At 56.9% G+C, this 27,584-nt stretch overlaps 3 protein-coding genes across 4 annotated transcripts; 1 reads left to right on the forward strand and 2 right to left on the reverse strand.

Moving 5' to 3' along the window:
• The first annotated feature begins 264 nt into the window (after nt 1-264).
• Nucleotides 265-5,042, forward strand: RAB3A (RAB3A, member RAS oncogene family). Its single transcript, XM_086862478.1, has 5 exons — nt 265-393; nt 1,747-1,974; nt 2,622-2,740; nt 2,827-2,951; nt 3,290-5,042. Exons 2-5 carry the CDS (start codon nt 1,747-1,749, stop codon nt 3,478-3,480), a joined length of 663 nt encoding a protein of 220 aa, XP_086718604.1. The 5' UTR covers nt 265-393; the 3' UTR covers nt 3,481-5,042.
• Nucleotides 4,565-8,530, reverse strand: MPV17L2 (MPV17 mitochondrial inner membrane protein like 2). 2 transcript variants are annotated; one of them, XM_086862479.1, is made up of 6 exons: nt 7,797-7,937; nt 7,416-7,573; nt 7,006-7,176; nt 6,441-6,517; nt 6,232-6,360; nt 4,565-6,160 (listed from the first exon to the last, which is right to left on the reverse strand). In XM_086862479.1, the coding sequence occupies exons 2-6, from the start codon at nt 7,570-7,572 to the stop codon at nt 6,122-6,124; spliced, it is 573 nt and encodes a 190-aa protein (XP_086718605.1). In that variant the 5' UTR covers nt 7,573; nt 7,797-7,937; the 3' UTR covers nt 4,565-6,121. The 2 variants fall into 2 exon arrangements, with proteins under 2 accessions (XP_086718605.1, XP_086718606.1); XM_086862480.1 differs by lacking the exon at nt 7,797-7,937 and adding an exon at nt 8,058-8,530 and having other exon boundaries at nt 5,044-6,160.
• Nucleotides 8,531-8,564: 34 nt separating this feature from the next.
• On the reverse strand, nt 8,565-14,074 carry DUS3L (dihydrouridine synthase 3 like). Its single transcript, XM_023942900.2, is given in 16 exon segments — nt 8,565-8,738; nt 8,994-9,122; nt 9,205-9,393; nt 9,681-9,756; nt 10,175-10,271; nt 10,965-11,075; nt 11,147-11,212; nt 11,539-11,655; nt 11,747-11,899; nt 11,992-12,033; nt 12,384-12,744; nt 12,746-13,065; nt 13,506-13,582; nt 13,585-13,728; nt 13,731-13,801; nt 14,031-14,074. Coding segments are annotated over 16 exon segments (2,070 nt in total). The 3' UTR covers nt 8,565-8,665.
• Nucleotides 14,075-27,584: the final 13,510 nt, after the last annotated feature.

A 27,584-nucleotide genomic window follows, 5' to 3' on the forward strand; every position in this document is an offset into this window, starting at 1 on the left:
TGGGGAAGGCGTCGCGATAGTGCGCCATGTCGCGACAGGGAGGCTGTGAAACCTCGATCCCCCCCTTTGAGCGGGAATGGTTCGCCCTACACCCCCGCCAGGCAGGGGGTGGTTCATCCCGCGCCCCGCGGAGCGCGGCCGGACCGCACCACTGCGCGCTGCGGGAGGAGGGGGCGGCGCCCACCACCGCGCCGGGAGGGGGAGCTCCTCCCCCCCGTCCGCCCGCTGTCCATCAAAGCGCGCCGCCGAGCCAATCAGCGCTGCCCTCAGGGGCGCGGCCGTGACGTCCGGGCTCATTTGCATAGAGAGCCCTGCCCCTCAGCCGACGTCACCCGGGCTCCGCATCTGCTGCAGTCGCTGCGGGGAGGAGGCGGCGGCGCGAGCGCGGCAGAGGTGAGACCCCCCCCCCACCGGGACCCCCACCGGGACCCCCCCACAGCGACACCCCCGCAGGGACCCCCCCCGAGACCCCCTCTGTGACCCCCCCCGGCACCGGGAGGGGAGGGGCGGCTGCAGCGGGGGAGGCGGGAGGCGGGGGGGGGGATGATGATGATGATGATGATGATGATGATGATGATGGATGCGGCGCGGGGGGGGCTGCGCAGGGCCTGGGGGGGGTCTCGGTGCGGCGGGGACCGAGTGGGTGCAACTGGGTCGGGCCTGCAGGGAGGTGACCCCCTCCCCATCAGCACCCTGACCCCCCCATCAACACCCTGACCCCCCCCCAGCCGCACTCTGCACCCCCCACCCCGCAATCAGCACCCTGCGCACCCCCCATCAGCATCCTGAACCCCCTTTCCTTGCAACGCTGCACCCCCCCAAACATCACCACCCCTGAACCCCCCCATCAGCACCCAGCACCCCCTCCCTGCAGCGCCCTGCACCCCCCCATGAGCCCCCTTATCAACCCCCCCCTCCATCAGCACCCCGAAATTCCCATCAGCACCCAGCACCCCCTCCCTGCACCCCCCTGTGTGAGCTCCCCGCATCCCCTCTGCCCGGCATCCCTGTGCTCCATCCTGCATCCCCCTGTGTCCCCCTGCCCTCCCCACGGTGCCCTGTGTCACCCCATGGAGCCCTGTGTCACCCCATGGAGCCCTGTGTCACCCCACGGTGCCCTGTGTCACCCCACAGCGCCCTATGGCACCCCATGGCTCTCTGTCACCCCACAGATCTATGTCACCCCACGGCTCTGTGTCACCCCACAGCCCTGTGTCACCCCACAGCCCTGTGTCACCCCACGTTTCTGTGTCACCCCACGGCTCTGTGGCACCGCGCTGGCCACAGCGTTGCAGGGACACCGCCACCACCGGTGCCATTTTGTCACCGGCAAGATGCGGGCGAGGCTGCGGCGCCCCGGCCGCACCCCCAGCGCCACGGCAGATCCCGGGAGCCGCGGCAAATCCCGGGAGCCGCGGCAATTCCAGGCGGCTCTGGCAAATCCTGAGAGCCACGGCAGAGCCTGGAAGCCACCGCAAATCTCTGGGGCCGTGGCAAACCCCGGGGGCCACGTGCCCCACATTTACGGTGGACACGCCGTGGGGTCCCTGCTCTGCGGGTGACAGGACGTGGCCTCCCCGAGCCCTTTGGGGCTGGGTGATCCATTGACAGCCGCACCAACGCCCATCCTGAACCAAGATATTCCTGATCCGTGCCGGTGGTGCCGGGAAATGGCTCCAAACCGGGGCCTGGCACGGCGGAGGCTGCGGCCACCGGCCCCGTCACGGCCTCTGCCCCACCTTGCAGATGGCGTCCGCTACCGACTCCCGCTATGGGCAGAAGGAATCCTCGGACCAGAACTTCGATTACATGTTCAAGATCCTGATCATCGGCAACAGCAGCGTGGGGAAAACCTCCTTCCTGTTCCGGTACGCCGACGACTCCTTCACGCCCGCCTTCGTCAGCACCGTCGGCATCGACTTCAAGGTCAAGACCATCTACCGGAACGACAAACGCATCAAGCTGCAGATCTGGGTGAGGAGAGAGACCCTCGGGGGACCCCCAGACCCCCCTGCTGGCCTGGGGTGATGGGGAGGGGGTGATGGTGTGGGGAGGTGGACGGTGCAGGTGGTGGTCAGTGTGGGGTGGTGGTCAGCGTGGGGTGATGGTCAGTGTGGGGTGATGGATTGTTGCTGTGGGGGGTGATGGTTGACTGGGTGATGGTCACTGTGGGGTGATGGTCACTGTGGGGTGATGGTCACCATGGGATGATGGTCAGTGTGGAATGATGGTCACCACGGGGTGATGGTCAGTGTGAGGTGATGGTCACTGTGGGGTGATGGTCACTGTGGGGTGATGGTCAGTGTGGGGTTATGGTCATCGTGGGATGATGGTCAGTGTGGGGTGATGGTCACCGTGGGGTGATGGTCACCGTGGGGTGATGGTCACCATGGGGTGATGGTCAGTGTGGGGTGATGGTCACCGTGGGGTGATGGTCAGTGTGGAATGATGGTCAGCATGGAATGATGGTCAGCATGGGGTGATGGTCAGTGTGGAGCTGCCCCACCAGGGGTGGGGCGTGGTGGATCCCACCAGGGTGGATCTGCCCCCATGGCCCCGGGGGTGGCCCTGGGGGTGTCCCTGCGTCCCTGGAGGTGCCACTCTGCTGTCCCCTGTGCCAGGACACGGCCGGGCAGGAGCGGTACCGCACCATCACCACCGCCTACTACCGCGGGGCCATGGGCTTCATCCTCATGTACGACATCACCAACGAGGAGTCCTTCAACGCCGTGCAGGACTGGTGAGCGCCAGGATGGGCTCTGGGCACCCCAAACTCCCCCAGCCACCCCCTCCCCGCCCCTCTGATCCCTCCCTCCCTTCTCCAAGGTCCACCCAGATCAAGACCTACTCCTGGGACAACGCCCAGGTCCTGCTGGTGGGGAACAAGTGTGACATGGAGGATGAGCGCGTGGTCTCCTCGGAGAAGGGCCGCCAGCTCGCCGAGCACCTGGGTGAGTTGGGCAGGGGGGACCCCCCACCACGGCTGCCAGACCACAATTAATTTAATTAAGGGCTTAATTCCCTCCGTGTAATTGCTCCGCTCCGACATCGGCGGTGACTTGGCACCCAGAGGGAAACCACGGAGCCGTTACACACCTTGAACTCTCTGAGAGACGCTGGAGGGAGGATCTGGGGGGTGAAAAAACGGGGATTTTGTGGGTGCTGGGAGCAGGCTGCAAACCCTCGAGATGCTGGACAAGGGGAGGAGCAGCTGCGCGAGGTCGGACGCCGGGGCCGGAGCTTTGACGCGTGTCCCTTGTCCCTGTGTCCCCACCCCACACCCCCTCAGGGTTTGAGTTTTTCGAGGCCAGCGCCAAGGACAACATCAACGTGAAGCAGACCTTCGAGCGGCTGGTGGACATCATCTGCGAGAAGATGTCGGAGTCGCTGGACACGGCTGACCCCGCGGTCACCGGCGCCAAGCAGGGCCCCCAGCTCACGGACCAGCAGGCCCCCCCTCACCAGGACTGTGCCTGCTAGGGGCCAGCCCCTCCCCAAAACCCCCCAAAAACCGGTCAGTGCACCCCAACCCCCCCCCCACCCCGAGCTCCTCCTCTTGGGGGTCCCGCGGGGGTTTTTGCTGCTGATACCTCCGAAAGGGCTGCGGCCCCTCTAGGAGCCCCCCACCCCAATTCATTAGGCTATGCCCCCCCACCCCTTAATTTATTTTTAAGCCTGGGCTGGTAGAAAACTCCCCCCCCACCCCCCCATTCTGCTTTTAATCACTGTCAAGGAACCATCAATCACCCCCAGCCCCATCTCTCCTGGTGAACCCCCCTGTCCTGGCACCCCCTGTCCTGGGACCCCCTGGCTCTGGGACCCCTTGGCTCTGGGACCCCTTGGCTCTGGGACCCCCTGCCCTGGAATCCTCTGTCCTGGGACCCCCTGTCCTTTTTCCTGTTCTAGAACCCCCTGCCCTGGGACCCCCCAGCTCTGGAACCCCCTGTCCTGGGGTCCCCCCTGTCCTGGGGACCCCCAGCTCTGGGACCCCTCCCTGCTCTAGAACCCCTCTGTCTTGGGGATCCCCCTGCCCTGGGACCCCCCGCTCTGGGACCCCCTGCCCTTTCTCCTCCTCTAGAACCCCCTGTCCTGGGGATCCCCCAACCCTGGGACCCCCTTCCCAGCGTGTGGGTGCAGTGACAGGACCCCCCCATCTCTCCCCATCGCCCCTGGTGTGCTCCCCTTCACCCCGAGCGCGCTCCCGCTGCCGGAGGCTGCGCGTGCCCGGCTCTCCTGCCCCTCCAGCTGGATGGATATCTCCTGACTCTTGTTTATTTGTATAAATAGATGCTAATTTATGCTCCCGCCGTCTTCCTCCTTGTACATACAGAAATTCCTTGTAAATAGGCGTAGGAAGTGACGCTGTGCGCGTGACCTGCTGTGCTGTGGTCGTGGTGGTGCATTTATATATATATATATATATATATATTCTGATTTTTTTTTTTTTCCTTTTTTTGGGTTTTGTTTTCCTCTCTCAGTGTGGTAACCTTGCTTGTGAATATCACTTTTAAAAAAAAAAACAAACAAAACAAAAAACAACAACAAAAAAAAACCACAACCAAACCACAAGAAAACTCTTATTATTTAAATAAGATTGAATTAATTAATTCAGTCAACGAGGCCGAGCCGACTGGAGCGAATCGGCCCCGGGTTGGGCTCGTGGGGGGCGAGCGGGGCTGGGAGCTGGGCTGGTTTGCTCCAGGGATTTGGGATCTCGTTTTCCTGTAGTTCTGTGCTTCTGTGGAGACTGTGAATAAGTGGATATTCCCGTAGCCATGACAGAGCTGCCCTTTATTTATTTTTTCCCAGAGCGCTGTGTCTTTATTTTACAGATTTCCCCTCTATTCCTCCCCCCAGCCACGATTCCATCTCCTTTCCCTCCACCTTTTCCCTCCCTCCCCCCTCTCTTTTTTGTGAAGTTTACTTATGGAAGAGTTACACTGTACTGTACAAATGTCAAAAGTGTCAAAAAGAGTACAATTTCCTAAAAATCACTGTATTAAAAGAAATGTTGTGAAGAAATAAACCGATGCTGATCAGAAGTTCCGCGGGGTCCCTGAGTTGCCAGAGAGGAGCAAAATTAATTTTATTTTTCTTTAATTATCATCCCCCAGCTGGCTCCTGCTGCTGCAGAGGGAGGAGTTGAGTCCCCCCCTTGGGTGTGTGACAGCAGGGACCAGGGCAGAGCTTTAAGGCACAGCTTTAAAAATCACGGGGAAAAAAAAGAATATTCACATTCAGGCAGTTTTCATTGAGAAAAATGGGAATAATTCAGTTCTTGGGCTATGCAGGGAGCGTCCAGCTCACCCAGGGCTGGGAGCAGAGGGATGTGATGGCCCAAACTCTGCCAAAATTTGGCTCCAACCCCCCCCTCTCCCTCCATCCCTCCTCCTCCCGAGCGCCGCAGAGCCGACGGGTGCAATCACATCCCTATTTATAGAGGATCCAGGTGGCTGCAGCCCCCGCCCGGAGCCGGGGGGAAAACGGGAGCTGAGGCAGCGAGGGGGGAGTGGAGTGATTTTATCCTGGAGCTGGAAGAGAGAAAAAGCAGGAGGGGAAGGAGTGAGGAGCTGCAGGAGTGGATCATGGAGTGGGTTTGGGTGGGAATGAGCTGAAATCCCATCCCTTGTCACCCCTGCCATGGGCAGGGACACTTTCACTGTGCCAGGCTGCTCCAGCCTGGCCTTGGGTACTTCCAGGGATCCAGGGGCAGCCACAGCCGCTCTGAGAATTCCAGTCCAGCCCCTCGCCACCCTCACAGGGAAGAATTCCTTCCCAATATCCACTTGGTGGGGATTTGGGTGTCTGGAAGGTGCTGGAGGAGCAGCAAGGGGCAGGTTTTCCCTGGAGAGGGAACAGATCCAGCCAGGACCCTTCCCAGGGGCTGCAGCAGCTCCTCCTCACCCCGGCTCCGCCAGCAAATCCCAGAAGAAAATCACTTTACAGGTTATCCTGCAACAAGAGATTGTTACAACCCCAACCCATGGCTGTAATTAGCAGATGAATTAATCAGGCAGCAGGCACGTGGGGGGCTGGCCCTGGCCATCCCCTCCCTCGGCTGAGGGGATCCACAATGCCCAGGAATCGGTTTGGTGCAGGCAGGAACGGCCTCGTGCCCTCCCTACGCTCCGGCGCTGCGCTGGCTCTGCCGCGGCGGCTCCTGGAAAACGGGGACAGCGGGGTGAGCCCGGCGCTCCCGCGGCCGCTGGGGCACACGGGGCCGGGGCTCACCCGGTGTTTGAGGTAGGACAGGTAGGTGTCCCAGCCCAGGGTCACCACGTTGACATAAACCACGCGGTACGCGGGAGGCAGGAAGAGGAAATTCAGGATCTGCGCCGCCGGCCACACGCACCAGTCAGCCTGGAAAGGAGCCAGGAGCAGCTGGGTGATTCCCAGCGGAGCCCAGCGGGGAAAAGGGGAGAGCCTGGGCAGGGGGTTACCTTGTAGAATTCCCAGAATTTCTCCTTCAGCTCGTCCCAGCTCTCCTGGAGAGTTTGGCCCTCCAGGGTGCCGATGGCTGCGGGGACAGGGGGGGTCGGTGGGAATAGGGGTGGGAATGGCCGGGAAATGCCCCAAACCCCTCCCAGGGTGGGTGGGGAGGGCAGAGCTGGCAGCACCCAGAGCGAGGAAATGGAAAAGTGAAAGGGAAGGCAGTGATCTGTCTGGGGCACGAGGGAACGGCTGGAGCTGTGCCATGGGTTTGGGATGGGGACCGGGGAAAAGTTCAGGGGATTTGGGATGGAGATCAGGGAAAGGTTTGGGGGATCTGGGATGGAGATCAGGGAAAGGTTCAGGGGATCTGGGATGGATTTCAGGGGATCTGGGATGGATTTCAGGGGAAGATTCTTCCTCCAGAGGGTGCTGGGCACTGAATTCCCCCAGGAAATGTTCCTGGCCTCAAGGCTCCCAGGGCTCCAGGAGCAAACAGGGATTCCCAGGGCGGGATTTTGGGGTGTCTGTGCAAGAACAGGGCTGGGATCAGTGATCCCCGAGGCTCCCACATACCCATGAAGTACCAGACTCCCATGGTGGGCGATGCCACCGTCTGGTCAATGAGCACTTTCTTCAGCACCGTCCTGAGGCAGCGCACGCCCCGGGCCGGGAACGCTGAGTCCAGCCAGAGGTACCAGTAATGCATCAGCGGCCCCAGGCTGCAGCCCACCACAAACATCCGCCCTGGAAACAACAGTCAGGCTCAGCACGGGGGCTGTGCATGGACAGGACAGGCTTAGAGGGGATCTGGGGAAGGAATTCCTCCCTGGGAGGGCAGGGTGGGGATGGGATGAATTGTCAGAGCGGTTGTGGCCCCTGGCAGTGTCCAAGGCCGGGCTGGACGGGGCTGGCAGCTGCTGGGAGGTGTCCAGCTGTGGCTGCCCTGTGGCCGTGGGGCTGGGACAGCCCGTCCCAGCGCTCACCAGTGCGTCCCAGTTGGAGCTGGCTCTCGGGGCGCTTGCGGCGCTGCCATTCCTGCTGCAGGCAGTCCCCGGCTGCCAGGAGGCCCCCGCAGCTCAGGGTGTTGGTCAGGAGCAGCAGCCTCCCGGTGAACAGCGACTTCCAGGAGCGCAGGAGCATCCTGCGGGAACAGCGGGCTCAACGCCCCCTCCCCACACCCCCAGCCACTGCTGTGCCCCCCCAGTTCTCCCAGTTCGTGCCCTCCCGGTTCCCCCGCTCCCCCCCCAGCTGTCCCAGTTACCGCTGCCGGACCCTCCCAGTCCTGCTGTGCCCCCTCAGCCCCTCCCCGACCCCTCTGCCACCGCCCCAGTGCCCCCCCGTTATCTCTGCACCCCTCCACTTACCCCGCTGGGTCCCCAGCGCCCCTCCCAGGACACCAGCCCGGTTCCCGGTGCCTCCAGTTCCTCCCGGTTCCCCCCGTGCCCCCCCGCCACTACCGGGCGTTACACGCGGAACAGGGCGTGTGTCACGTGACAACAACGACTTCCGCTTCCTGCCGCCGCCATGACACCTACCGAGGCACCGGGGGGCGCCATGACACCTACCGAGGCACAGGAGGCCGCCATGACACCTACCGAGGCACAGGAGGCCGCCATGACACCTACCGAGGCAGCAGCTCGTCCAGGGGCTTGCGGTGGGGCGAGATGGGGACGGTGCAGGGATCCCCGCGGTGCCCCAGCCCTGCCCCGTCCCTGGCCCTTGGTTTTGGGGCAGCAGCGTGGCTGGGGAGCTGTTGTTGCCTGGGGATGTCCCTGTGGAGGTGGCTATGACGGATGTCACCACCACTCTCCCCACTCTGCTGGTGCCATTGGGATCTCGCAGGTGTGGGGATGCTGCTGAGACCCTCCAGGCTGTCCCCAGAGCCTTGAGGATTCTTTGAGAAGCTTCTCTTTGGGAGCTTGAACATCAGCTCCGTGTCACCTTGCTTGTGGGGACGTTGCTGCCCCTCGTCCTGGGGGTTTGTCATCCCAAGGACGTGGTGTGGGAACTGAGGGCTCTTTCTCAGCCATGTGGGGCAGCTCTGGCTGTGAACTGGAGGCAAAGATCCCCCCACTAACAGGGTGTTTATCTGCCAGGACCGATGTGGGGCAGGAAGGCAAAAAACTCACCGGTTTGTAAAAACAACAGCTTTATTCCAGGTGCCAGCGCAGCCGAGGAGCCCTGCTCCCGCTCACGGCCCCTCCCGACGCTGCAGGACAGGGCCTGGCCAGCCCTACCTGTAGGAATTGGCCTTGTGTTTCGGCAGGAAGGTGAAGCTGGGCGGGACAGGGCCCAGGAGCAGCTCACTGGGAGAAAGAATCAATTATAGAATTAATCCAGAGACCTTAAAGCTCCCCCAGTGCCATGGCCAGGGACACCTCCCGCTATCCCAGGTTGCTCCAAGCCCTGTCCAGCCTGGCCTTGGGCACTTCCAGGGAGGAAAGACAACAAAACCAAACCCAAGGAAGGGACAGTGTTCAGTTTCACACGACCCTGTGGCTCTACAGGGGCTCTGCCACATCCCTTTTTAACAATTTAAATGAAATTTGATGCCTCATTACCTGATTTTGATCCAATCATCCACATTTTGGCTGGCCATGAGGGTCTCCAGGTAGTCCCTCCCCAGGTAATAAGGCGGTCTCTCGTTGATTTTTTGAGGTAGATACTCCAATAATCCAACTGGAATGTACCTGGAATAAAATGAAATGAGCAGTGATTGCTAGGGAGTCATTAATTATTGTTTAAAAGATCCTCCTGGCTGGGCAGCACTACCTGCACAGGAAGGAGAGCCATTCCAGCAGGAATTTCCTGGTTTTCTCCACTCCCTGAGTGTCTGACCCCCAGTGCTCGAGGCCGTAGTTGGTGAAGTCCTTGAGGATGTCAAATCTCTCGCTGGAGGAGATATCCCAGTGTCTCTGCTCCTTGATTTCCGTGAAAAGCCAGGGTTTGATGAGTGCCCCTCTGCAGCCAAGAGAGAAAAAAAGGGATTGTTATTCCCATCACTGATGCTCCTGAAGATTGGAGACACTTTCCAGCATTAATTCCCCAGCCAATTCTGCTTTAAATCTCCTTTTCCATTCCAACAAGAAGCTCCAACTGATATAAATTGATTTTACCAATCTTCAGAGTGCTTTCACCGAGAGGAAATTCTATGTTTTGGGTTTGCTTAGGGATTTTTTTAAATCCTTTTTTATTTTTTCCTCTTGAACCACCAGAGCTCAGGAGTGAAGGGAAACACAGGCACTTGCCTTGCAATCATGATTCCAGAAACTCCCATCTGCATGGCTCGGTTTGCATCTTCGTAGGACAAAATATCCCCGTTTCCTGCCCGGAAAGGAGGGAGAAGCCAGAGGTCAAAGTGATCCGTGAGGACAAGTCAAAGTGAGCTAATCCAGGCATGGGATAAAATTCAAAATGGACACAATGTTCAAGGCAGCCAGATGGTCCAAAGAGGCTCCTGGTTTGGATTCCCAGGGATGTTTCTGATGGATGTTCCCTTACAAGGGAAAAAGGAGCCTTCTCCTCTCTTCTCCTTCACTCGCAGCTCGTTTCTCTGAAGGTTTAGGGATTTTGTGCCACAGGGGCAAGAAAACACCTTTAAAACCCAAGTGATTCTCATCCCAGCAGCACCAGGGATGCTCCAACCTTTTCCCCACGCTAAGCATCCTTGGGAACGTGGCTTTTTTTGCCCATTTTTGCAGGAATTTGAAGCGAAACGAGTGCCAGAGGAAGGCCCACGTACCGAAGAGAGGCATGGGGCTGGCGATGCGGGCGCACTCGGCGATGTATCCCCAGTCTGCGCTGCGGGTGTACCTCTGCTCCCGGGATCGCCCGTGCAGCTGCGGAGAGACCCAGGGACACCCCGCTGGACAGGGGGCACTGACACCCCGATGGGGAAGGCAACCTTGGGATTGGCCTTGGGATCACCCTCGGAATCACCCTCGGGATCGATGGGTGCTGATGGAGCAGGGCGAGCAGAGCTCCCTTGGGATCTGCCTCTGGATCTACCTCTGGATTTATAGCCAGGGGTGCTGACAGTGGGCTGAGGAAGAGCTGAGCGGAGCTGAAAGGGCTGGAGGCTTTTGGGGTGATGTTTGGGCTGTCTGTGAGCCAGAGCAAGCGGCTCTCTCCAGGGGAGGCACCGTGGGCAGGAACTAATCCCCACACAAAGAGCTGATCCCACATTCCCCAGTCCTGACTGGGGGAAACTTCTGCTCCAGAGCATTGCAGGAACCATCTGTGGCTCCCCCAACCCTGGAAGTGTCCAAGGCCAGGCTGGACAGCACTTGGAGCACCCTGGGGTAGTGGAAAGTGTCCCTGCCCATGGCAGGGGGTGGGATGGGATCAGCTTTAAGGTCCCTTCCCAAACCATTCTGGGATTCATGGACTCAAAAGCAGGCAGGAAAACACTCTCTGCACCTGAATTTTCCTCTTTTATTAGCAGAGGACACTAAAATGCAGGGGAATGTCATCCCCATCTGATCTCCAGGCAGAATTCCCCAGCCACCAACCCTACACATCTGTCCCCGTACCGTGACCATGGAGGCTCCCCACTCCCGGATCCTGGGGATGATTTTGTGAGCCACATTAACCTTTTCCTGTACCCCAGTCCGGATCTTCACTGTCAGTGGCACATCCAGCACCTGCAGAGGTGGGAAGATGAGGCCAGGCCAGGCTGGGCACCACCAGCTCAGCTCCAGGTGCTCCAACTCACCGAGTTCATCCCGCGGACGATCTGCTCGAACTTGTTGGAGCGAGTCATCAGAGCACAGCCTCCTCCCTGAGGGACAAAACGTGGCACACTCAGGACTCTCCTCAATGGTGGAGTCCTTGGAGCTGCTCAGGTAAGGTTTGGAGCATCTCAAAGTTTGGAGAAAGTGGATGCTTCAACCAAAAAAACTGCAGAGTGCTTTTCCCTCCCAAATCCTGCCAGGCAGACACGGCCACTCCCTGCTCCTTGAGCAGCTTGTTCCCCTTCTCATGGAGATCTACTGCCCATGAACGAACTGGGAGCTCTGGATCAGACTGGAAAGGGCAATCAGGCAGCAGGGGATGAGGGAGATGACAAGGATTCACCGAAGGAAAAGGCACCACAGAACTTCTCACCTTCTTGTAGACCAGGTCAATGGGACACCCGACGTTGATGTCCACAAAATCCACATCGATTGTCCTGTTCAGGAGCTCTGCACACTTGGTCATGGTGTCTGGAAAGGCTCCCTCCAGCTGCCAGAGGGAAACAGCTTCCCTGAGTTCCAGAGGCAACTTTTCCCCTGGGAAATGAGTTATTGGTGGGTTCTGGGGTGACAACCCTCACCTGCACCCCGAAGATGTCCTCGGTGTGGTGGCGCTTGAGCAGAGCCCACTCGGAGGACTGGCCCTGGAGCAGGTTGGTGCACACAGCCATCTCCCCACAGGTGACATCGGCTCCAAAACGTTTGCAGATCCGGCGGAAAGGGAGGTTTCCACACTGCCAGGGACAGCAGGGATTGTCAGGAGATGTGCTCTGCTCCAACCGTGCCCAGGGTGAACTTTGGCACAAGGATGGAGTCATCAACCTACCGTGGTCAGTGGAGCCAGGTAGAGCTTTCCTTGGATTTCCAGCTGGAAAACAGGGATGGAGGAGCAGGTTAGAAGAGCTGCAACGGTTTTTATGGAATCACAGAATGATTTGATGTGGAAAAGACCTTAAGGATCACCCAATTCCATGCCCCGACACCTTCCACTATCCCAGGGTGCCTCAAGCCCTGCCCAGCCCAGCTTTGGACACTTCCAGGGATGAGGCAGCCCCAGCTTTTCTGGGAATTCCATCCCAGCCTCTCCCCACCCTCACAGGCAGGAATTCCTTCCACATATAAGAAATGCTCTGCCTGTCTCCTCCAGCTAAAGGGGTTTCTCTTCCATCTTTCCATGCACAATCTCCACCATGGAATCAGGACACAAGGGACTCTCACCTTCTTCTTCTCACACGGCCGCAGCTTCGTGATGTCTTCATCTGTCAGAGGGCCCAGGGTTGGGATGGAGGGAGCACCCTCAGCCCCTTGGGAGCCCTGTAGGGCCTCTGGTTCAGGAGCACCCTCAGCCCCTTGGGAGCCCTGTAGGGCCTCTGGTTCAGGAGCACCCTCAGCCCCTCGGGAGCCCTGCAGGGCCTCTGGTTCAGGAGCACCCTCAGCCCCTCGGGAGCCCTCCAGGTCTCCTGGTTTGGGATCTTCTCCCTGCTCGTGCAGCACAGGGCTGTGTCCCGGGCCCTTCTGGGGTGCAGTGCAGTTGGACACCTCTGTGGAGCCCCCTGTGGCTTTGCCTCCCTTCCCACCGTGTGAGCCCACGGAGAAACTCCTCGGCCTTCTGGAAGGTGAATTTCCTCTTGCGCAGCTGCTGCTGGAGCTCCTTGGAGAGGCCGTTCCTCACCAGCAGCTTCCCTTCCCACTGCTGGGCCAGGGCGGCGTTGACCAGGTTCTGGTGGCCGTCCCCAAGGTGGGCCTGGCCAAAGCGACAGGTGACACCGTAGGGACAGCGGCCGAAGGTGTCGAAGAGGACGCAGCGCTGGCCCAGGTCTGCTGGTTTCGCCGCCAGGTACTCGGACACGTCGTGGAGGAAGCGGCAGCGCGGCCCAAAGTGGCACTGCCCACCACAGCCCTGGGGACAACACGGAGCAGGGGAAGGTGGGGATGGAGCAGCACGGCCCAGAACTGCTCTGAGCACCTGAGATCCCCCAGGTGAGGGTGGGAATGCTCCCAGGGATGTGCTGCAGGATGGACACACTTCAGGGAAGGTGATGCTTCACTTGTGACACTCAGCTCATCGTGTGTCACCCTCTCCCAGCTGGCTTTATGGAATTCCAGACTGGTTTGGGTTGGAAAGGACCACAAATCCCATCCAGTCTCACCTGCAGCGATGCCTTCCACTGTCCCAGGCTGCTCCAAACCCTATCCAGCCTGGTCTTGGACACTTCCAGGGATCGAGGGGCAGCCACAGCTGCTCTGAGCATCCTGTGCCAGGGTCTCACCACCCTCACAGGGAGCAATTCCTTCCCAAAACCCCACCTAAGCCAGCCAGAGCAGGGCCCTGTGTCCCACCTGTGTCACCGAGGGGCACAGCCTGCTCTGCTCGTAGCAGTTGGGTTTCATGCACGGGCGGCTCTTGTTCTGCCCCGGGCTCTCTTCTTCTCCGGGCGCTCCTTCTCCTCCTCCCCAGCCTTCCCTTGGCTTTCCCCATCCCGGCCGAGCTCCTCTGCCTTCACTCTCTTGGCTGGGGGCTCACTCTGGGCGCTGCTGACCTGCTCCTCTTCCTTCTCCTCCTTTCCTCCTCCTCCTCTTCCTCCTCGCCCCCTGCCCGCAGGTAGGCGTGGAACTGCTCTTTGGAGGTGAGGAACCTGCGGGGAAAGGGGTGTCCGTGGAAAAGGGGGTCGTGAGGGGAGGGGGATCATGAGGGGAGGGGGGTCATGAGGGGAGGGGGGTCATGAGGGCCTGGGGGGGCTGGCCAGGGACTGGGGGCGTATGGAGCGGTCGGGAATGTACCGGGAGGGTTATGAAGGGACGGAGCCCGTTCTGAGGGGGTTACAGAAGGGTCGGGCAGCGCCCAGGCCGCGATCCCGCACTCACCGGGCTCGAACCGGCGCCACGCCGGGCGCCGCCGCCGCTGCCATGCTGCCGCGCGCTGCGATGCCGTCAGCGACGGCGGTGGACCACGTGACCGGGCGCATATAAAAAGGCCCGGCGGAGGCGCGGTCCCCTCACAGCGGCCGGAGCTGCGGCCGAGCACAGTGTGTTGTGTGAAAGAGTTTGTACATTCTACCTGAACTGCCCACAGCCCCTCAGGGTATCAGGGTTGCCCAAGCAGGGAGAGAAGGCCGTTCTGCAGCCCTTGTACCCCGGGGAGAGGTGTCGCTCCTTGTAGCAGCTCCTTAAGGCTTCTCTTTGGGGACAGTTGGGTGTGAGGGGGTCACTGCTGCTGACCCCTGAGGGTGGCCGTGGCTGCAAGGCCCCCTGAGATCACTGAGTTCAACTTAAAAATGAGCAGCATCATGTCAGCCACACACACAAGTGCCACTTTGCCTTTCCTTCAACAATTCCCTGATTTTGGGGGTGTCTTGCTCTCCCACCTCCTCACAGCTATCAGGGGGGAGGATGGAGCTCTGCAGAGATGTGGGACACATGGTACATTTTTTGTAATTTTAGGGTTGTTTTTAAGCAATAAATGCAAGGACTGGCTGCACAGTGCTGAAGGGATGAACCAGCTCTCGCTCACGAGCCGCCTGGAGCCTTCCAGCCGCCCTCGCCTTCGCTCCGTGGGTGGAAGCTTGGGCTGAAAACCAAATAAACCAAATAAACACGTCAAGTGTGCTGTGTTTGACCTTTTCTCCCTCCCCTGTAGCTGCCACATCTTTGCTGTGTCCGTGCCGCTCTTCACACCCTCTCCTTGGTGCACATCCCCTCGGTGATCCTCCGAGCCTGACGCGTGTGAGCGAGGGCGATGCTGTAGTGAGGCGGCCGATGTCTCATGGGTGACGTCTTTGGAGCCCTCCTGGATGACGTTTCCTTTCCAGCTCCGTCACCTCCACAGCTCCCTTTGACTCACGCTTGGCCTGGGATGCTGAGAGGCCGAGAAAAGGCTGCAAAATGCAAGTGAAGCAAAACCTGGGCTCCATCTTTGCTGTCCCATGCCCTGTGCTGAATCCAAGGAGCTTTTATTATTTTAGATGGGTTAAAACTGTCCATGACGCTGCTCCACAGAGGAGATACCTCGTGGTTTTTGTCCTAATTTAGGAGCTGCTGGAAGCCCTGGAAGAGTGACCGCTTGTAACGTTGGGGAATTACCACGGCACTGAGATTGTTTATGGGCACTGCAGAGTTGTGTGTGCACGTAGGGCTCGAGTTTTGGAGTTTTCCTGTTTTAGCTCAGTTCTTTCCAGATGCTCCATCAAAAAAGGCTTTTGGGAGGAGCTGGTGGGTGCTCCTGCTGCTGCCAGGGCAGGTTGCACCACGGGGCCAGGCTGCTGTGGGAAGAGCTTTGGGTGTTAATTAGTTCTGGAGTGAAATATGAGGAATGCAAAATACTATTTTAAGCTTCAGCTTGGCCAGGGGGAAGGAAGGAAGGAAGGAAACGAGGCTCTGGGGATTAATGAAGTGATTTCACTGCTGTTTTTGTGGGGCAATAAGCCTGAAGTCAGAGCGCTTGGGGCTGGCTGCACCCGGCTGAGGTCAGACTTCAGCATCTAATCCCTGCTCAGGGCTCTGGCTCGGCAGCTTTACGAGGCTGAGCTTTGGATGAGCTTCCCAACAAAGCCTTTCCCAGGTTGGACAGGGCTTGGAGCAACCTGCTCTAGCGGAAGATGTCCTTGGCCATTCAGGGGTGGGAATGGGTGAGCTTTGAGGTCTCTTCCAACCCAAACCATTCCATGGCTCTCTGCTAGGTTTGGAGAGGTGCTGGCTTTTGCCTCCTTCATCTTTTCACCCCTTCAGGTCATGCTGAGGTTGGAAGAGGAGCCAGGGGAAGGAGGAGATGGATAAATGTAGGGTGAATACAGGGCTTGGAAGGCCAGAGCTGTCACTCTCACATCCTCCAGCAGCTCCGGAGAAAACCAATACCCACGAACTCACTGGGAAAGGCCAAGGCAGGAAAAAGGGAAAGGTTGATTACAGGAAAGTGGGATAGAGATACAGGGAGAGCTAAGTCAGGAAAAGTTCAGCTCCTTCAAGGTCCAAGTTAAACACGTATTAATGAACCTGCCCCTTCCACAGGCTCCCACACAAAAGTCGGATGTGTCAGGCCCTGGGGTCTGGCTACCACGCCAGGAATTAGCCAAAAAATGAGGCTCTGTAGCAGCCCCAAGAGCAGCTGCCGTGGGGAGAGAGAGATTCAGGCTGGTCACACTCGTCTGGAGCTGTGCTGAATGTTGTGACAAGCTCTGCTGGATGCTGGTGCCAGCGGGGTGAACGTCCCAGGTGTGGGGTTGGGTGTGTGGGAAGGTGGCTGGAGCTGGGAGGGAACCTCCGGGTCCTGTCTTCTGCTCAAACCAAATCCATTCCTCATGTGTTGTCTCCCCTTTTATCCGGTCTCGTTTCAGCAGCACAGCTTCCAGCCTTCTGCAAAGGAGAATATTCCCATTGCTCATAAATCTCCTATCAGGAAGCTGTTTCCAAGATTAAAGCTTTAAACGTTTCCCCTCTCTGGTTTCACATCCCAGCTCCCAATTCCCTCCCTGCCATAATCAGCAGCTCCAGCCCCTCCATCTGGACACGCCGGGGTCTCTGTGCCTCACACTCTCTCTGCTCCAAGAAAACCTGTTCTGGGGCAGTTTGGAATTGGGGTGTGCACCTCCAGAGCTCGCAAAGGGCCACTCCAGGCTCTGTGTCATGGAGTTTGGAAAGCTCTTCCCGCTGCAGGTCCCTCCTGGCTGGTTGAAGAGCTGACTCGGCGTTTGGAGGAGCTAAAGGTCATTATCTGGGCAAGGCCGGTGGATTTGGGATGAGCTCTCGGCAGGCTGGAGCTCAGGGCCTGCTGTGGATATCGGATCACCGGCAGTGCTCATTCCCAGAGCTGGGATAATTATCCATGGTGTGTGGGCAGGGAAAGGCACGGGACATCTGGGCTCACGTGGGAGTGCTCTGGGATCCCGGAGCTGTGGCACTCAGCCTTTTGTTGGGAAAGCTTGGAGGAGACCCCAAACCTTTTCATCACACCCTAAAATTAGAGGCAACCCAAGGCCCCAGTCCTGGGAGCCGCAGATTCCTTGGCAGAGGCTGCTGTGCTGATGGAAGAGGCAGGATGTGGCTTTTCCCAGTGCCCTGGCCATGGGAGCAGGGGGAAAGTCCCAACTCTCCATTCTGGTGGCTCTGGGGGACATCTCTCATCGACTTTTGTCCTTCTCAGCCTTCATCACCCTCAACCCTGCTGTTCCCAGGGCTGTTTTGGGGCACTTCCTTGGGTGGCTCCCAAAAGGAACCTTCTCTTCTGTCCTCTGCTGTCACCTGAGGTCACCCCGTCCCCTTTCCGTGCCTAATCCCTCGTGGCTCAGCCTGTTGGGAATTAGGGGAGTTGAGGATCTGGACAGGAAAGGTGCTTGCCTTCAACCCTTTATCTGGCCTCTTCTAATGCCCTGTGTGCCACCAGATAAAATCTTGTGTGCAGTTTTAATTTTTATTTTTACACGAGAAAGCAACACAGAAATTTCCTCCTGACATTTAATTCAGTCAGTCAGTGACAAACCGAATAAACATTCCTGTTTCGCTGGGACAAAGGCTCCAAGATCCTGCTGGGACTAAAATGTTTCATCATTTCCGAAGTAAAATGTTTCAGTTTTTTTAATAAAAATAAGAACAACAACTAAAAATGACACGTTTCAATGTTTTTCTAATTATTTTCTCCACTTTGGCTGGATCTATTTGTCAAATCTGGCCTGGCTTCTCAAGTAGTTTTGGAACCATCCAAAAATTGCTATTTTGGGCACTTTTCCTGTTATTGATGAATAAGTTTAATCCCTGTCCTGCGTTCCTGTTCATTCCAGGTGTTTTCTGGGATGTGGATGGAGCTTTGGTGTCACTCTTTTAGTGCCATGGCAGGGACACCTCCCACCATCCCAGGTGGCTCCAGCCTGGCCTTGGGCACTTCCAGGGATCCAGGGGCAGCCACAGCTTCTCTGGGAATTCTATTCCAGGGCCTCCCAAACTCTCCCAGCCAGGAATTCCATCCCAATATCCCAATCATCCCTGCCCTCTGCCAGTGGGAGCCGTTCCCTGTGTCCTGTCCCTCCATCCCTTATCCCAAGTCTCTCTCCACATTCCTTGTGGCTCCTTCAAGTCACAATTAGGTGACCCTGGAGCTTTTCCAGGCTGGACAATCCAAATTTTCCCAGTTTTTTCCCTCCAGAAGAGCTGCTCCATCCCTCTGATTGTCCTGCTGCCTCCTCTGGGCTCTTCCCAGCTGCTCCACGTCCTCCCTGTGCTGGGCCAGCTCTGCAGGTGGGGTCTCACCTGAGCAGAACCACTGGAAATAAACCTCCCCACATTTTAATTTAGCTCTGGAAAAAAAAAAAAAAAGAAACCTCGGTGCTATTTTTGTCCAGAGCCTTCCCTAACACCGGATTTTTGCAGACTAAGGGTGGATGGCTTTTTTCTTCCTCCTCCTGACTGAGAGGTGGAGAGGACTGATGCAATGTCATCTAAACTTGGAGCAGCCCTTGCTGCAGCAGCTGAGGAGGCTTTGCAAAACCAGAACCATCCCCAGTTTTTCCTTGGATGAGACTGGTCCAGTTTTCCATCCTGTCTTTGTTCTGGAAGACTCAACCCACGCCTTAAAAATGGATCTGGAGGATTTGCCCTTCCCTGCCTTGAGTGAGAGACACTCTCCTGGGGCTGTGACCTTGCTGGTGGGGTGTGCCCCCCTTTTCCTTAGGGATTCGTGTCCAGCTGGTTTAATTTGTGGAGCTGGGCCACTCCAGGCTGCTCCCGGTGCCCCAGGGAATTGTGCTGTGCACTGACCTGCATTCAGCAGCGCTGCAGAGCATCAGCTCGGCCAGGATCTGGAACTTCAAGCCAAACTCAGCCCTCTGGTGACAAAAAGGCAGCTGTCCCTCTCCTGTGGCCGTGGTTCTGTGCAAATCAGTGGGAAAAGAGGCAAGGGAGCAGGTGGTCCCTGTGGAGATGGGAGATGTCACTTGGCACGAGGCAGGGAAGTCTGTTTCCATGGACCCAGCTCAGGTTTATCAGCCCTGAGGACGATCCTGTGGGATCTGCAGGGTGTTAATGCAGGACAAACCGTCCCCTCTGGCTGTGCTGCACTCACACAGCTCTGGCAGCTCCGCTGGGGCTCTCGGAGGGTGAAGGAGCAGCGTTTTCCAAGCAGACCTTGGCTGTGCCTGGGATGTGGGAAGTGCAGGGAGAGCAAAGAGGCTTTGGCTGGGCCTGGATGTGAGCAGCTCCAGCAGGACTCTGTGTCCTGGAGTGAGTCCTGTCACTCCCCTTCCTGAGCTGGAAAAGTCCCTCCCCAGCCCTTTCTCCCCCTCTGTCCCCAGATCCCTTCTCAGCAGGGTCTAATGCACTTGCTCCCTAGGCTGGCTTAGTTCTGCCATGAGATTACATCTGTGTGTGTGTGGGTACAGCAGCTCCCTCCCCCTGCTGAATCCCAGCTCATCCCAGCAGCGTTTGACAGAGAGGAAATGTCTCAAACCCACCAAATTCCTCCAGAATTCGTGGGGGTGCTGGTTGGGGGCCCAGATTTGTGAGGGGTTCTTGGGAAGGAGCTGTGGTTGGTGCTGTGTGAGGATGTGGGGGCTGTAGCTCATCATCCCGTAGGGCTTTCCCTGCTCCCAGCAGAGCAGGGGGAAGATTCCATATCCCAAATTATCCTGTCACTCCAAACCCTTGTCCAAAGTCTATTTCCATGGGTTTTGTTGTTCTCTTCAGGTGCTGGAAGGCCACAATGAGGTCACCCCAGAGCTTCTCCAGGCTGAACAATCCCAAATCTCCCAGCCGTTCCTTGTAGGAGAGGTGCTCCATCCCTCTAATCCTCCTCTGGACTCGCTCCAACAGGTCTGTGTCCCCAAAAAACACCCTAAAGTGGGTCAGGGAAGGGCAGCCAGAGCCGTCTGTGCTCGTTTTCATCCATCAAGGATGGCAACACAGCCCTGCCAGAGCTCCAGGAATGCTCACAGGCACGGGGGGGATTGCTGGGGTCTGTGCAGAGCCAGGAGCTGGGCTCTGATCCCCGTGGATCCTTTCCCACTCAGGATATTCCGTGATGGATCCGTGCAGGGCTGTAACACTGCTGCTCCACAGAACCATCGCGTTCCAAACACAGGGACTGCCTTTCCCAAAGCTTTCCTTTAAGGACTGGGATGCCCTTTCCTGGTTAAACGAAGGATCCTGCTCTCCTAAGCGTGACTGAACAGCTTGACCTGTTTTCCCCCACAAAATCTCCCTGTTCCCTCTCCTTTCCCTGCCCCAGAGGTTTCTGCACTCGGTTATTTGCTGAACTCGGAGAGCCTCTCCCCGCAGCTGCTTTTGCTGCTGCATCCCTGCAGATCATCAATATTCATGTGCTTCATCAGCTGAGCCTCTGGAAAGAGCTCTGGCCATCCAGAGCAGCATCCAGCTCTGGAAAATCCTTTCCTGTGGGGTCAGGGATGGAGTGTTTGCCACGAGAGGGGGGTGTGAGCCCGCGGAGGGCAGGCTGGGGTGGCTCAGGGTGGCTCAGGGTGGCTCAGGGTGGCTCAGGGTGGCTCAGGGTGGGTGGCTCAGGGTGGCTCAGGCTCCAGGCAGGGCTGGCAGCGCTTCAGGTGCGCTCACCTGGGCAGGGACACAGCTCAGCCCACGGGGATTTGATCCAGGATGAGCCGCTGGGGGAGAGCTAAAGCAGAAGGGATTGTCCTGGCTGCAATCTGGGCGAGGAATGCTGTGCACACCCCCACTCCTCTCTGGGCTGGTTAAAAGCGTCCTTTGCCTTGGATGGATCTGTGCTTTCTGCATGGATCCATCTGTGTTTTCCCCATAGATCTGTATTTTCCCCATGGATCTATCTGTATTTTCCCCATGGATCTGTATTTTCCCCATGGATCTCTGTTTTCTGCATAGATCTGTGTTTCCCCCATGGATTTGTGTTTTCCCCATGGATCCATTTGTGTTTTCCCCATGGATCTTTATTTTCCCCATAGATCTATATTTTCCCCATGGATCTGTATTTTCCCCATGGATCCATTTGTGTTTTCCCCATGGATCTGTATTTTCCCCATAGATCTTTATTTTCCCCATAGATCTGTATTTTCCCCATGGATCCATTTGTGTTTTCCCCATAGATCTATATTTTCCCCATGGATCCATCTGTGTTTTCCCCATGGATCTGTATTTTCCCCATAGATCTTTATTTTCCCCATAGATCTGTATTTTCCCCATGGATCTTTATTTTCCCCATGGATCCATTTGTGTTTTCCCCATGAGCTGCCCCCACTGCCCCCTATCATTCTCCCCTTTGCACTGATGCAATTGTTTGTGATTGTGATTGCAGAAAACCGGTTTGAGGAGCTGATCTGGCTCATCCTAATAGGTTTTTTCCCCCCTTTCCCAGGTCAGGAATATTTCTTTCCCAGGTGTTGCTTAAGCATGTTGTCTCCTGGAGTCTGAGCAAGCCTGTCTGTAAATTACCCCTGCTATTCTCTTGTATTTTGCTGTGACATCAAAAGCCCAGATTTCTCCTGCTGAGTGATCTCCAGGTCATCAAGGCAGATCCATGTACAGAAAACTTGGAGATATTGTTTGATTTCAGCTTGAACTCGGACTGGGAATGGAGAGACCTGGAGTTTTTTTCTGTTTTTTGTGTTTTCTCTGTTGATTTCTTCCATTATTTTGCAGCCCACATGCAAAGACTAAAATGCACGAGGAAGGGCTTGGATGTTCAGATGTCCTCCTGTGTGGAATATTCCCTCTCACATCAGAGAAGGAGGGAAGGAAATACAGAAAATCAAAACTTCATCTGATTTTTTTGGGGGGGAGCATCCTTAACGTTCACTGGACTTTAAATTTCGAACTCAGTTTTGTGATTGCGGCCTGTTATGTACCTTTATAAACCAAATATTTTTTATCCAGCAAAACACCTTATAGCAAGGCTGACTCCAGGGAGGGACTATCCATGGATTTCCTCATTTTGTGGCTTTTTCCTCGGGATTTGAAAGCTTGGGAGCAGGTTCTGGGTCTGTGGAGTCAGGCCATGCTCGTGCTGTGCAGTTGCAGCATTTGCAGTTAAATTCTTGTGTGAAATATCCTTTCTGGTCTGGCTGCTGCAGGGAGATTAGGATTAATCCCCAGTCCCCATCCATCAAACTTAATTAGGGCCATTTCCTAACGAGCCTTTGGACAGCTCAAGGAAGACTGAGCACCTTGTCATCACTTCCAGGAGGGAAAAGGACCAGCAGCCTCCTGCCAGGGCTGGGGCTGGCTCCAGGGTGGGCTGGAAAATCCCAACAAACATCAGGAGCTCAAAAAAATCTGCTCAAAAATAGCAGGAAATCCCCAGATTTCGGGGAAACCAGGTAGTCACTGATATTGTGCTCAGTGCTCTGAGCTCTAACCCTAGCCCTGTTTTCCTGCCTCTGCCTCCCAGAAACTGGGAGATCCTGGGCAGTTCTTCCCCTGTTTTTCTCTGAAGTGGCCGTGCTTTGTTTTTTTTCTGAGAAAGGCTTTGTTTTTCAGAAGATGTCAATTGAAATAGAATCTGAATCCGTTCCAGGGAGGGTGTTGGTTGGATGAGTTGTCTCGATTTATTTATTTTATTAGCATTTGTTAGTTTTTACATTGTTGATGCATCCCTTAGGTCCCATCCCAAGGAAAACACGGAGGGGAGGGGTTAAGCTAAAGCAACTGTCCTTTGAAATGTCCATTAATCTCCATTTATACCAGGGAAGTTTTTTCCAGAGGACACAATCAAAACGTGTCCCAGTTATCCTGGTCAGTTGTTCCTCACTTTCTGATTGAGAACCTCGACAAAATGTCCTGGATTAGACTTTTTCCTGTGATTTGGGGTTTCCTGGGTTGGTTTGGGGTTTTATGTGAGAGATCTGGGGAAGCCAGTGGTGGGCTGGGCTGATCCCACAGCGTGGGCAGCAGGGAAAGGAGGGGATCCTGCCCTGTCCAGGTGAGGCCCCACCTGCAGAGCTGCTCCAGCTCTGCTCCAACATCAGGAGGAGCTGGAGCTGCTGGAGCCAGTCCAGAGGAGGGGCTGGAGCTGCTCCAGGGCTGGAGCCCCTCTGGAGCCGGGCTGGGAGAGCTGGGGGGGCTCACCTGGAGAGGAGAAGGATCCAGGGAGAGCTCAGAGCCCCCTCAGGGCCTGAGGAGCTCCAGGAGAGCTGGAGAGGGACAAGGGATGGAGGGACAGGAGCCAGGGAATGGCTCCAGTGCCACAGGGCAGGGATAGCCACTGGTTACACTGGTCCAGGCTGTACTTGCATTGATTTGAGCACTTTGTCCCGCCTCTGTCCCCAAACAGCCCCTCAGTGCCACACCCAGCAAATTATCCCAAATGTCCTGGTGTTCCTGGTATTGCTTTTTTTCTCAGGATATATTTTTAGTGAGCCTGACTTCCCTGCTTGGCTTTGCTGTGCTGGGGCTCTGGCTGGCAGAACCCTAATTACCAAGGGCTGGGATTTGTAATTCCTGGCACAGAAACAGCATTAATGGATTTGTTCAGTTCCATTTTATCAGCCTTTCCAGCCTGCTTCTTATCTCATTACTTTGGGGAGGGCTGAGATGGGATTAAGAGGAGTGCAGGCCTGACAAAGGGAGCTAGAAAAACCCCGGAGCTGGGGTGGATCGATACAGATCCATCACGGAGAGCTCGCAGGGATGGGAGATTGGATGGAGCCCAGCCTGGGGGGAAGGAGGCTGCCCTGGAATGGGAGCTCAGGGACACAGGAATGTGTCACAGCGGTCATGGAACCTGTTGGGCTGGCTGAGAGTGGAGCACATGTGGAGGCATCTGAGGCTTGGCTCCCTGCACATCCGACACTCGTCCTGGCTCAGCTCTTTGCCGATGAATATCTCGGCTGGATGAAACTTTCCCAGGCTCCCCAAGACTCCCCAGTGCTGCTGGGTGCTCTCCCTCCCGCTGAGGGGAACTGGGATGTGTGGGACACCTTGGTCATTGTCTGAGGAAAGCTCAGGATGGAGCTGGAGGGAAGGGCAGAACGGGCTGCTGGTGTTTGGCTTGGGGAGCGGGATGCAAAGTCTGGAAACTTCTCCAAGCCATGCAAGGCTTCCCAAGGGAGTGGAGAACAGGGCTTGTGGGAGCAGGTTTTTCCTGGGAAGTGACCTTTTCCCTCAATGCTGCCAAGCTCCTGGTGCATCCTCCTTTTTTCTGGTCCTGGTGGGCAGAAGGTGCCCAGGTGTGCTCAGGGCAGGGTTTGGAGGTGATTTTATCTTCCTGGGGGCACGGAGCGAGTGTCCCTGCTGGGCACAGAACCATCCTCTGACACTTGGCGTGGCTTTGGGCATTTTCTTGCGGCAGCCTGGGCACGGCACAGGCACTGACACAAAAACGGGCTCATCCTCCAGAGGAGAGGCCTGGAGGCTCCTTCCCTTGCAGGGCTGCTCCCTGCCTGGCTTTGCCAGGATTCCTGGTGCTGCCAGCCACGGGAAGGGATTTCTGTCCTTCCTCCCAGCCTGCTGGGATCAGCGTGGTGAGGACTCTGGCGCACGTGGACTCTCACTGATTTCACTCTCCAGCCAGGAGTGAAGATGCAGCTTCTCAGCTTGGCTCCTTGGTCCCGGTTTCCCTTTAGTCCAGTTCTTCCCCTTCTGCCTGGAAGCTCTGGGGAGCACCCAGGACTCTCCTGGGGACCCCTCTTTTCTGCCATCACCTCTGCCATCCTCCACTCATTTCTCCACACGCTTCTCCTTCCCAGTAAAAACCTGGGAAGAACTTTCTCTTCACCTGGCCCTGGGTACAGATCTCCGCTCATTCTCCTCACTTCTGTCTTTCCCTTCCCCTAGTTCCCTCCTTTAATTTGCCTTTGCTTATTTTGAATACAAAGCTCCTCCATCGCAGTGTTTATAGTTCATAAAACCTCGGGCCCATTGCTTATTCTCCTTCTTATATCCCTCCTTAACTGCCTTGGCTCCCTGTGCCCTTTCCCTGCTTCCAGAGGATCCAGGATGAGTCTCAGTCCCTGTCCCCAGCCTGCACAGTTCCCATATCCCAAGAATCCTGTTCCCAGACGCTGCAGTGCCTCACTCACAAATCCTTCTCTTTCTCATCCCTTCCAAATTCCTTTCCCTGGAGTCAGCCTCTCTCACGAGCCTCCCGAGCTCGGCACAGCCTTGAGGAAGGTCCCTGTCACCTGCACAGCTCCCAGGATATTCCTGCTGTGGGCACCCCGCTGCTCAGAGCGTTCCCACCTGCTCTGGGAGCTCTGGAAGTGCTGGCTGGCACCTCCTGGGCTTATCTCCCTGGCACCAAGTAAATGCCACCAGCTTGGTCCATATCAGCCTCGGTCACCGTTTCCTTCAGCTCTTCCCAAAATAGGTCCAAGGCACAAATGCCCCGATTCCCATCTCGCCAGGGGTGTGGTGAGGAGCAAGTGCTGGCTGCATCCCAGCTCTGTTCCCCTCCAGGAGCTCCTGGACCAGGGTGGGGCTTTGGATATCATTTTCTTTTGGTTGTTTTCACTGAGCTGAGTTTTGGAGTCCCATTTTATGCCCCAGCAAGAGAAGTGACACCGATGTTCGTGAGCCAGTGGGGACTGAAAAAGTTGGAGAGCAAGTAGAAACAGCAGAAAACAAGTGGGATGAGGATGTGGGATGAGGATGTGGGATGAGGCTGAGGCAGAGGAAATCGTGTCCCCCGGTGCTGTGGGGACAGACCCACGGCTCTGGATGAGAACAGCTCTGCCAGCGAGCCGGAGCGTGGGCAGGGTGAGCTCAGGCCCTCCGGAGAGGAACACCCAGAGTTTAATTTTCCTGAGCTGAAGTTTCCTCACCGCTGCACTTTTCCTGCCCGTGGCTCAGTCCTCCTCCTCCCCTTCCCCAGGCAAAGCATCTGAACTGCAATAATTCTGCAGATGGAGCCCAGGACACTGCACCATTTGAATTGTTTCCTACTGCTCGTTCCAGTGGGAACCTGGAGCTGCACAAAGCTGGTGGTGCTCACCAGCTCAGGAGCCTTTTCCACTGTGGAAACATTCCCATGGACATCAGACTGCCCTCAAAGGGGACAGCTCTGTCCCTGCTCCAGTCCTCCAGAGACACCAAACCCAGCTCTGTCCCTTCTGTCCCCAGACACCAAACCCAGCTCTGTCCCTTCTGTCCCCCAGACACCAAACCCAGCTCTGTCCCTCCTCCTGTCCCCCAGACACCAAACCCAGCTCTGTCCCTGCTCCAGTCCTCCAGAGACACCAAACCCAGCTCTGTCCCTTCTGTCCCCAGACACCAAACCCAGCTCTGTCCCTTCTGTCCCCAGACACCAAACCCAGCTCTGTCCCTTCTCCTGTCCCCCAGACACCAAACCCAGCTCTGTCCCTCCTTCTGTCCCCAGACACCAAACCCAGCTCTGTCCCTTCTCCTGTCCTCCAGAGACACCAAACCCAGCTCTGTCCCTTCTGTCCCCCAGACACCAAACCCAGCTCTGTCCCTTCTGTCCCCCAGACACCAAACCCAGCTCTGTCCCTTCTGTCCCCAGACACCAAACCCAGCTCTGTCCCTTCTCCTGTCCCCCAGACACCAAACCCAGCTCTGTCCCTTCTCCTGTTCCCCCAGACACCAAACCCAGCTCTGTCCCTTCTCCTGTTCCCCCAGACACCAAACCCAGCTCTGTCCCTTCTCCTGTCCCCCAGACACCAAACCCAGCTCATCCCCAGGAGCAGGGAAGTGTCCAGCAGGAGCAGCGAGCCAGGCCAGCTGAAAATAGCCTGCTTGTCAGAGTTTTCCATGAGACCTTTGAGACTCCTTATCTCCCTGCTGCCGTTCTGGCACAGGATGAGTTGCAGATGGAGCAGCTTCCAGGAGCAGCTCCAAGGCTTCCTGGGGCCGTTGTCCCGCGGGGTATCGGTCACTGCAGGGTTACAGCAGCCTCTGGTTCAGCAGGAATATTTGGGGGGAGTGAAACCTGTCTAATATCAGGGGCTGGGGGATGTTGGGAGGCCTGGAGCAGCATTGGCAGGGATTTGAAGCTGTTGGAAAGATGCCGGGGGTCTGGACCCCTGGAATAGCTGTCCTGCTTCCAGCAATGCAGAAATCAGCAGGAAATGTCCCAAGCTATCGATAAAGCTCTGTGATTTTGTGTGAGAACAAATCGATTCCTGCTAGGAAGCAAACAGGAATCCTGCTCCCGGTGAGCCCTCGCTGGGAATTCAGGGATCCATTCCTTGCTCAGGTGTCACCAAGCGTGGCCCCGGGCCAGGCTTGGCAGCTCCAACCTCCTGGTGCTTTCTGCAAGTGCTTTCCTGACCCTGGAAGAATTTTCTTGTGGCCTTAATGAGCCATCTGGGGGTAATTAGTTGTCGGTTTTATGACATCCTGGCTTTTCTCACGGAACGTGGCACGGCTGGGCCGGTTCTCCAGCCACATCTGGGGAGGAGGGAGGGAAGCAGGAGGTGCCGAGTCAAACTTTGCATCCATCCATCCATCCATCCATCCATCCATCCATCCATCCATCCATCCATCCATCCTTCTTCC

This window comes from Cyanistes caeruleus, chromosome 25 (assembly GCF_971803275.1).
Source record: "Cyanistes caeruleus chromosome 25, bCyaCae1.hap1.1, whole genome shotgun sequence".
Classification (NCBI taxonomy): domain Eukaryota; kingdom Metazoa; phylum Chordata; class Aves; order Passeriformes; family Paridae; genus Cyanistes; species Cyanistes caeruleus.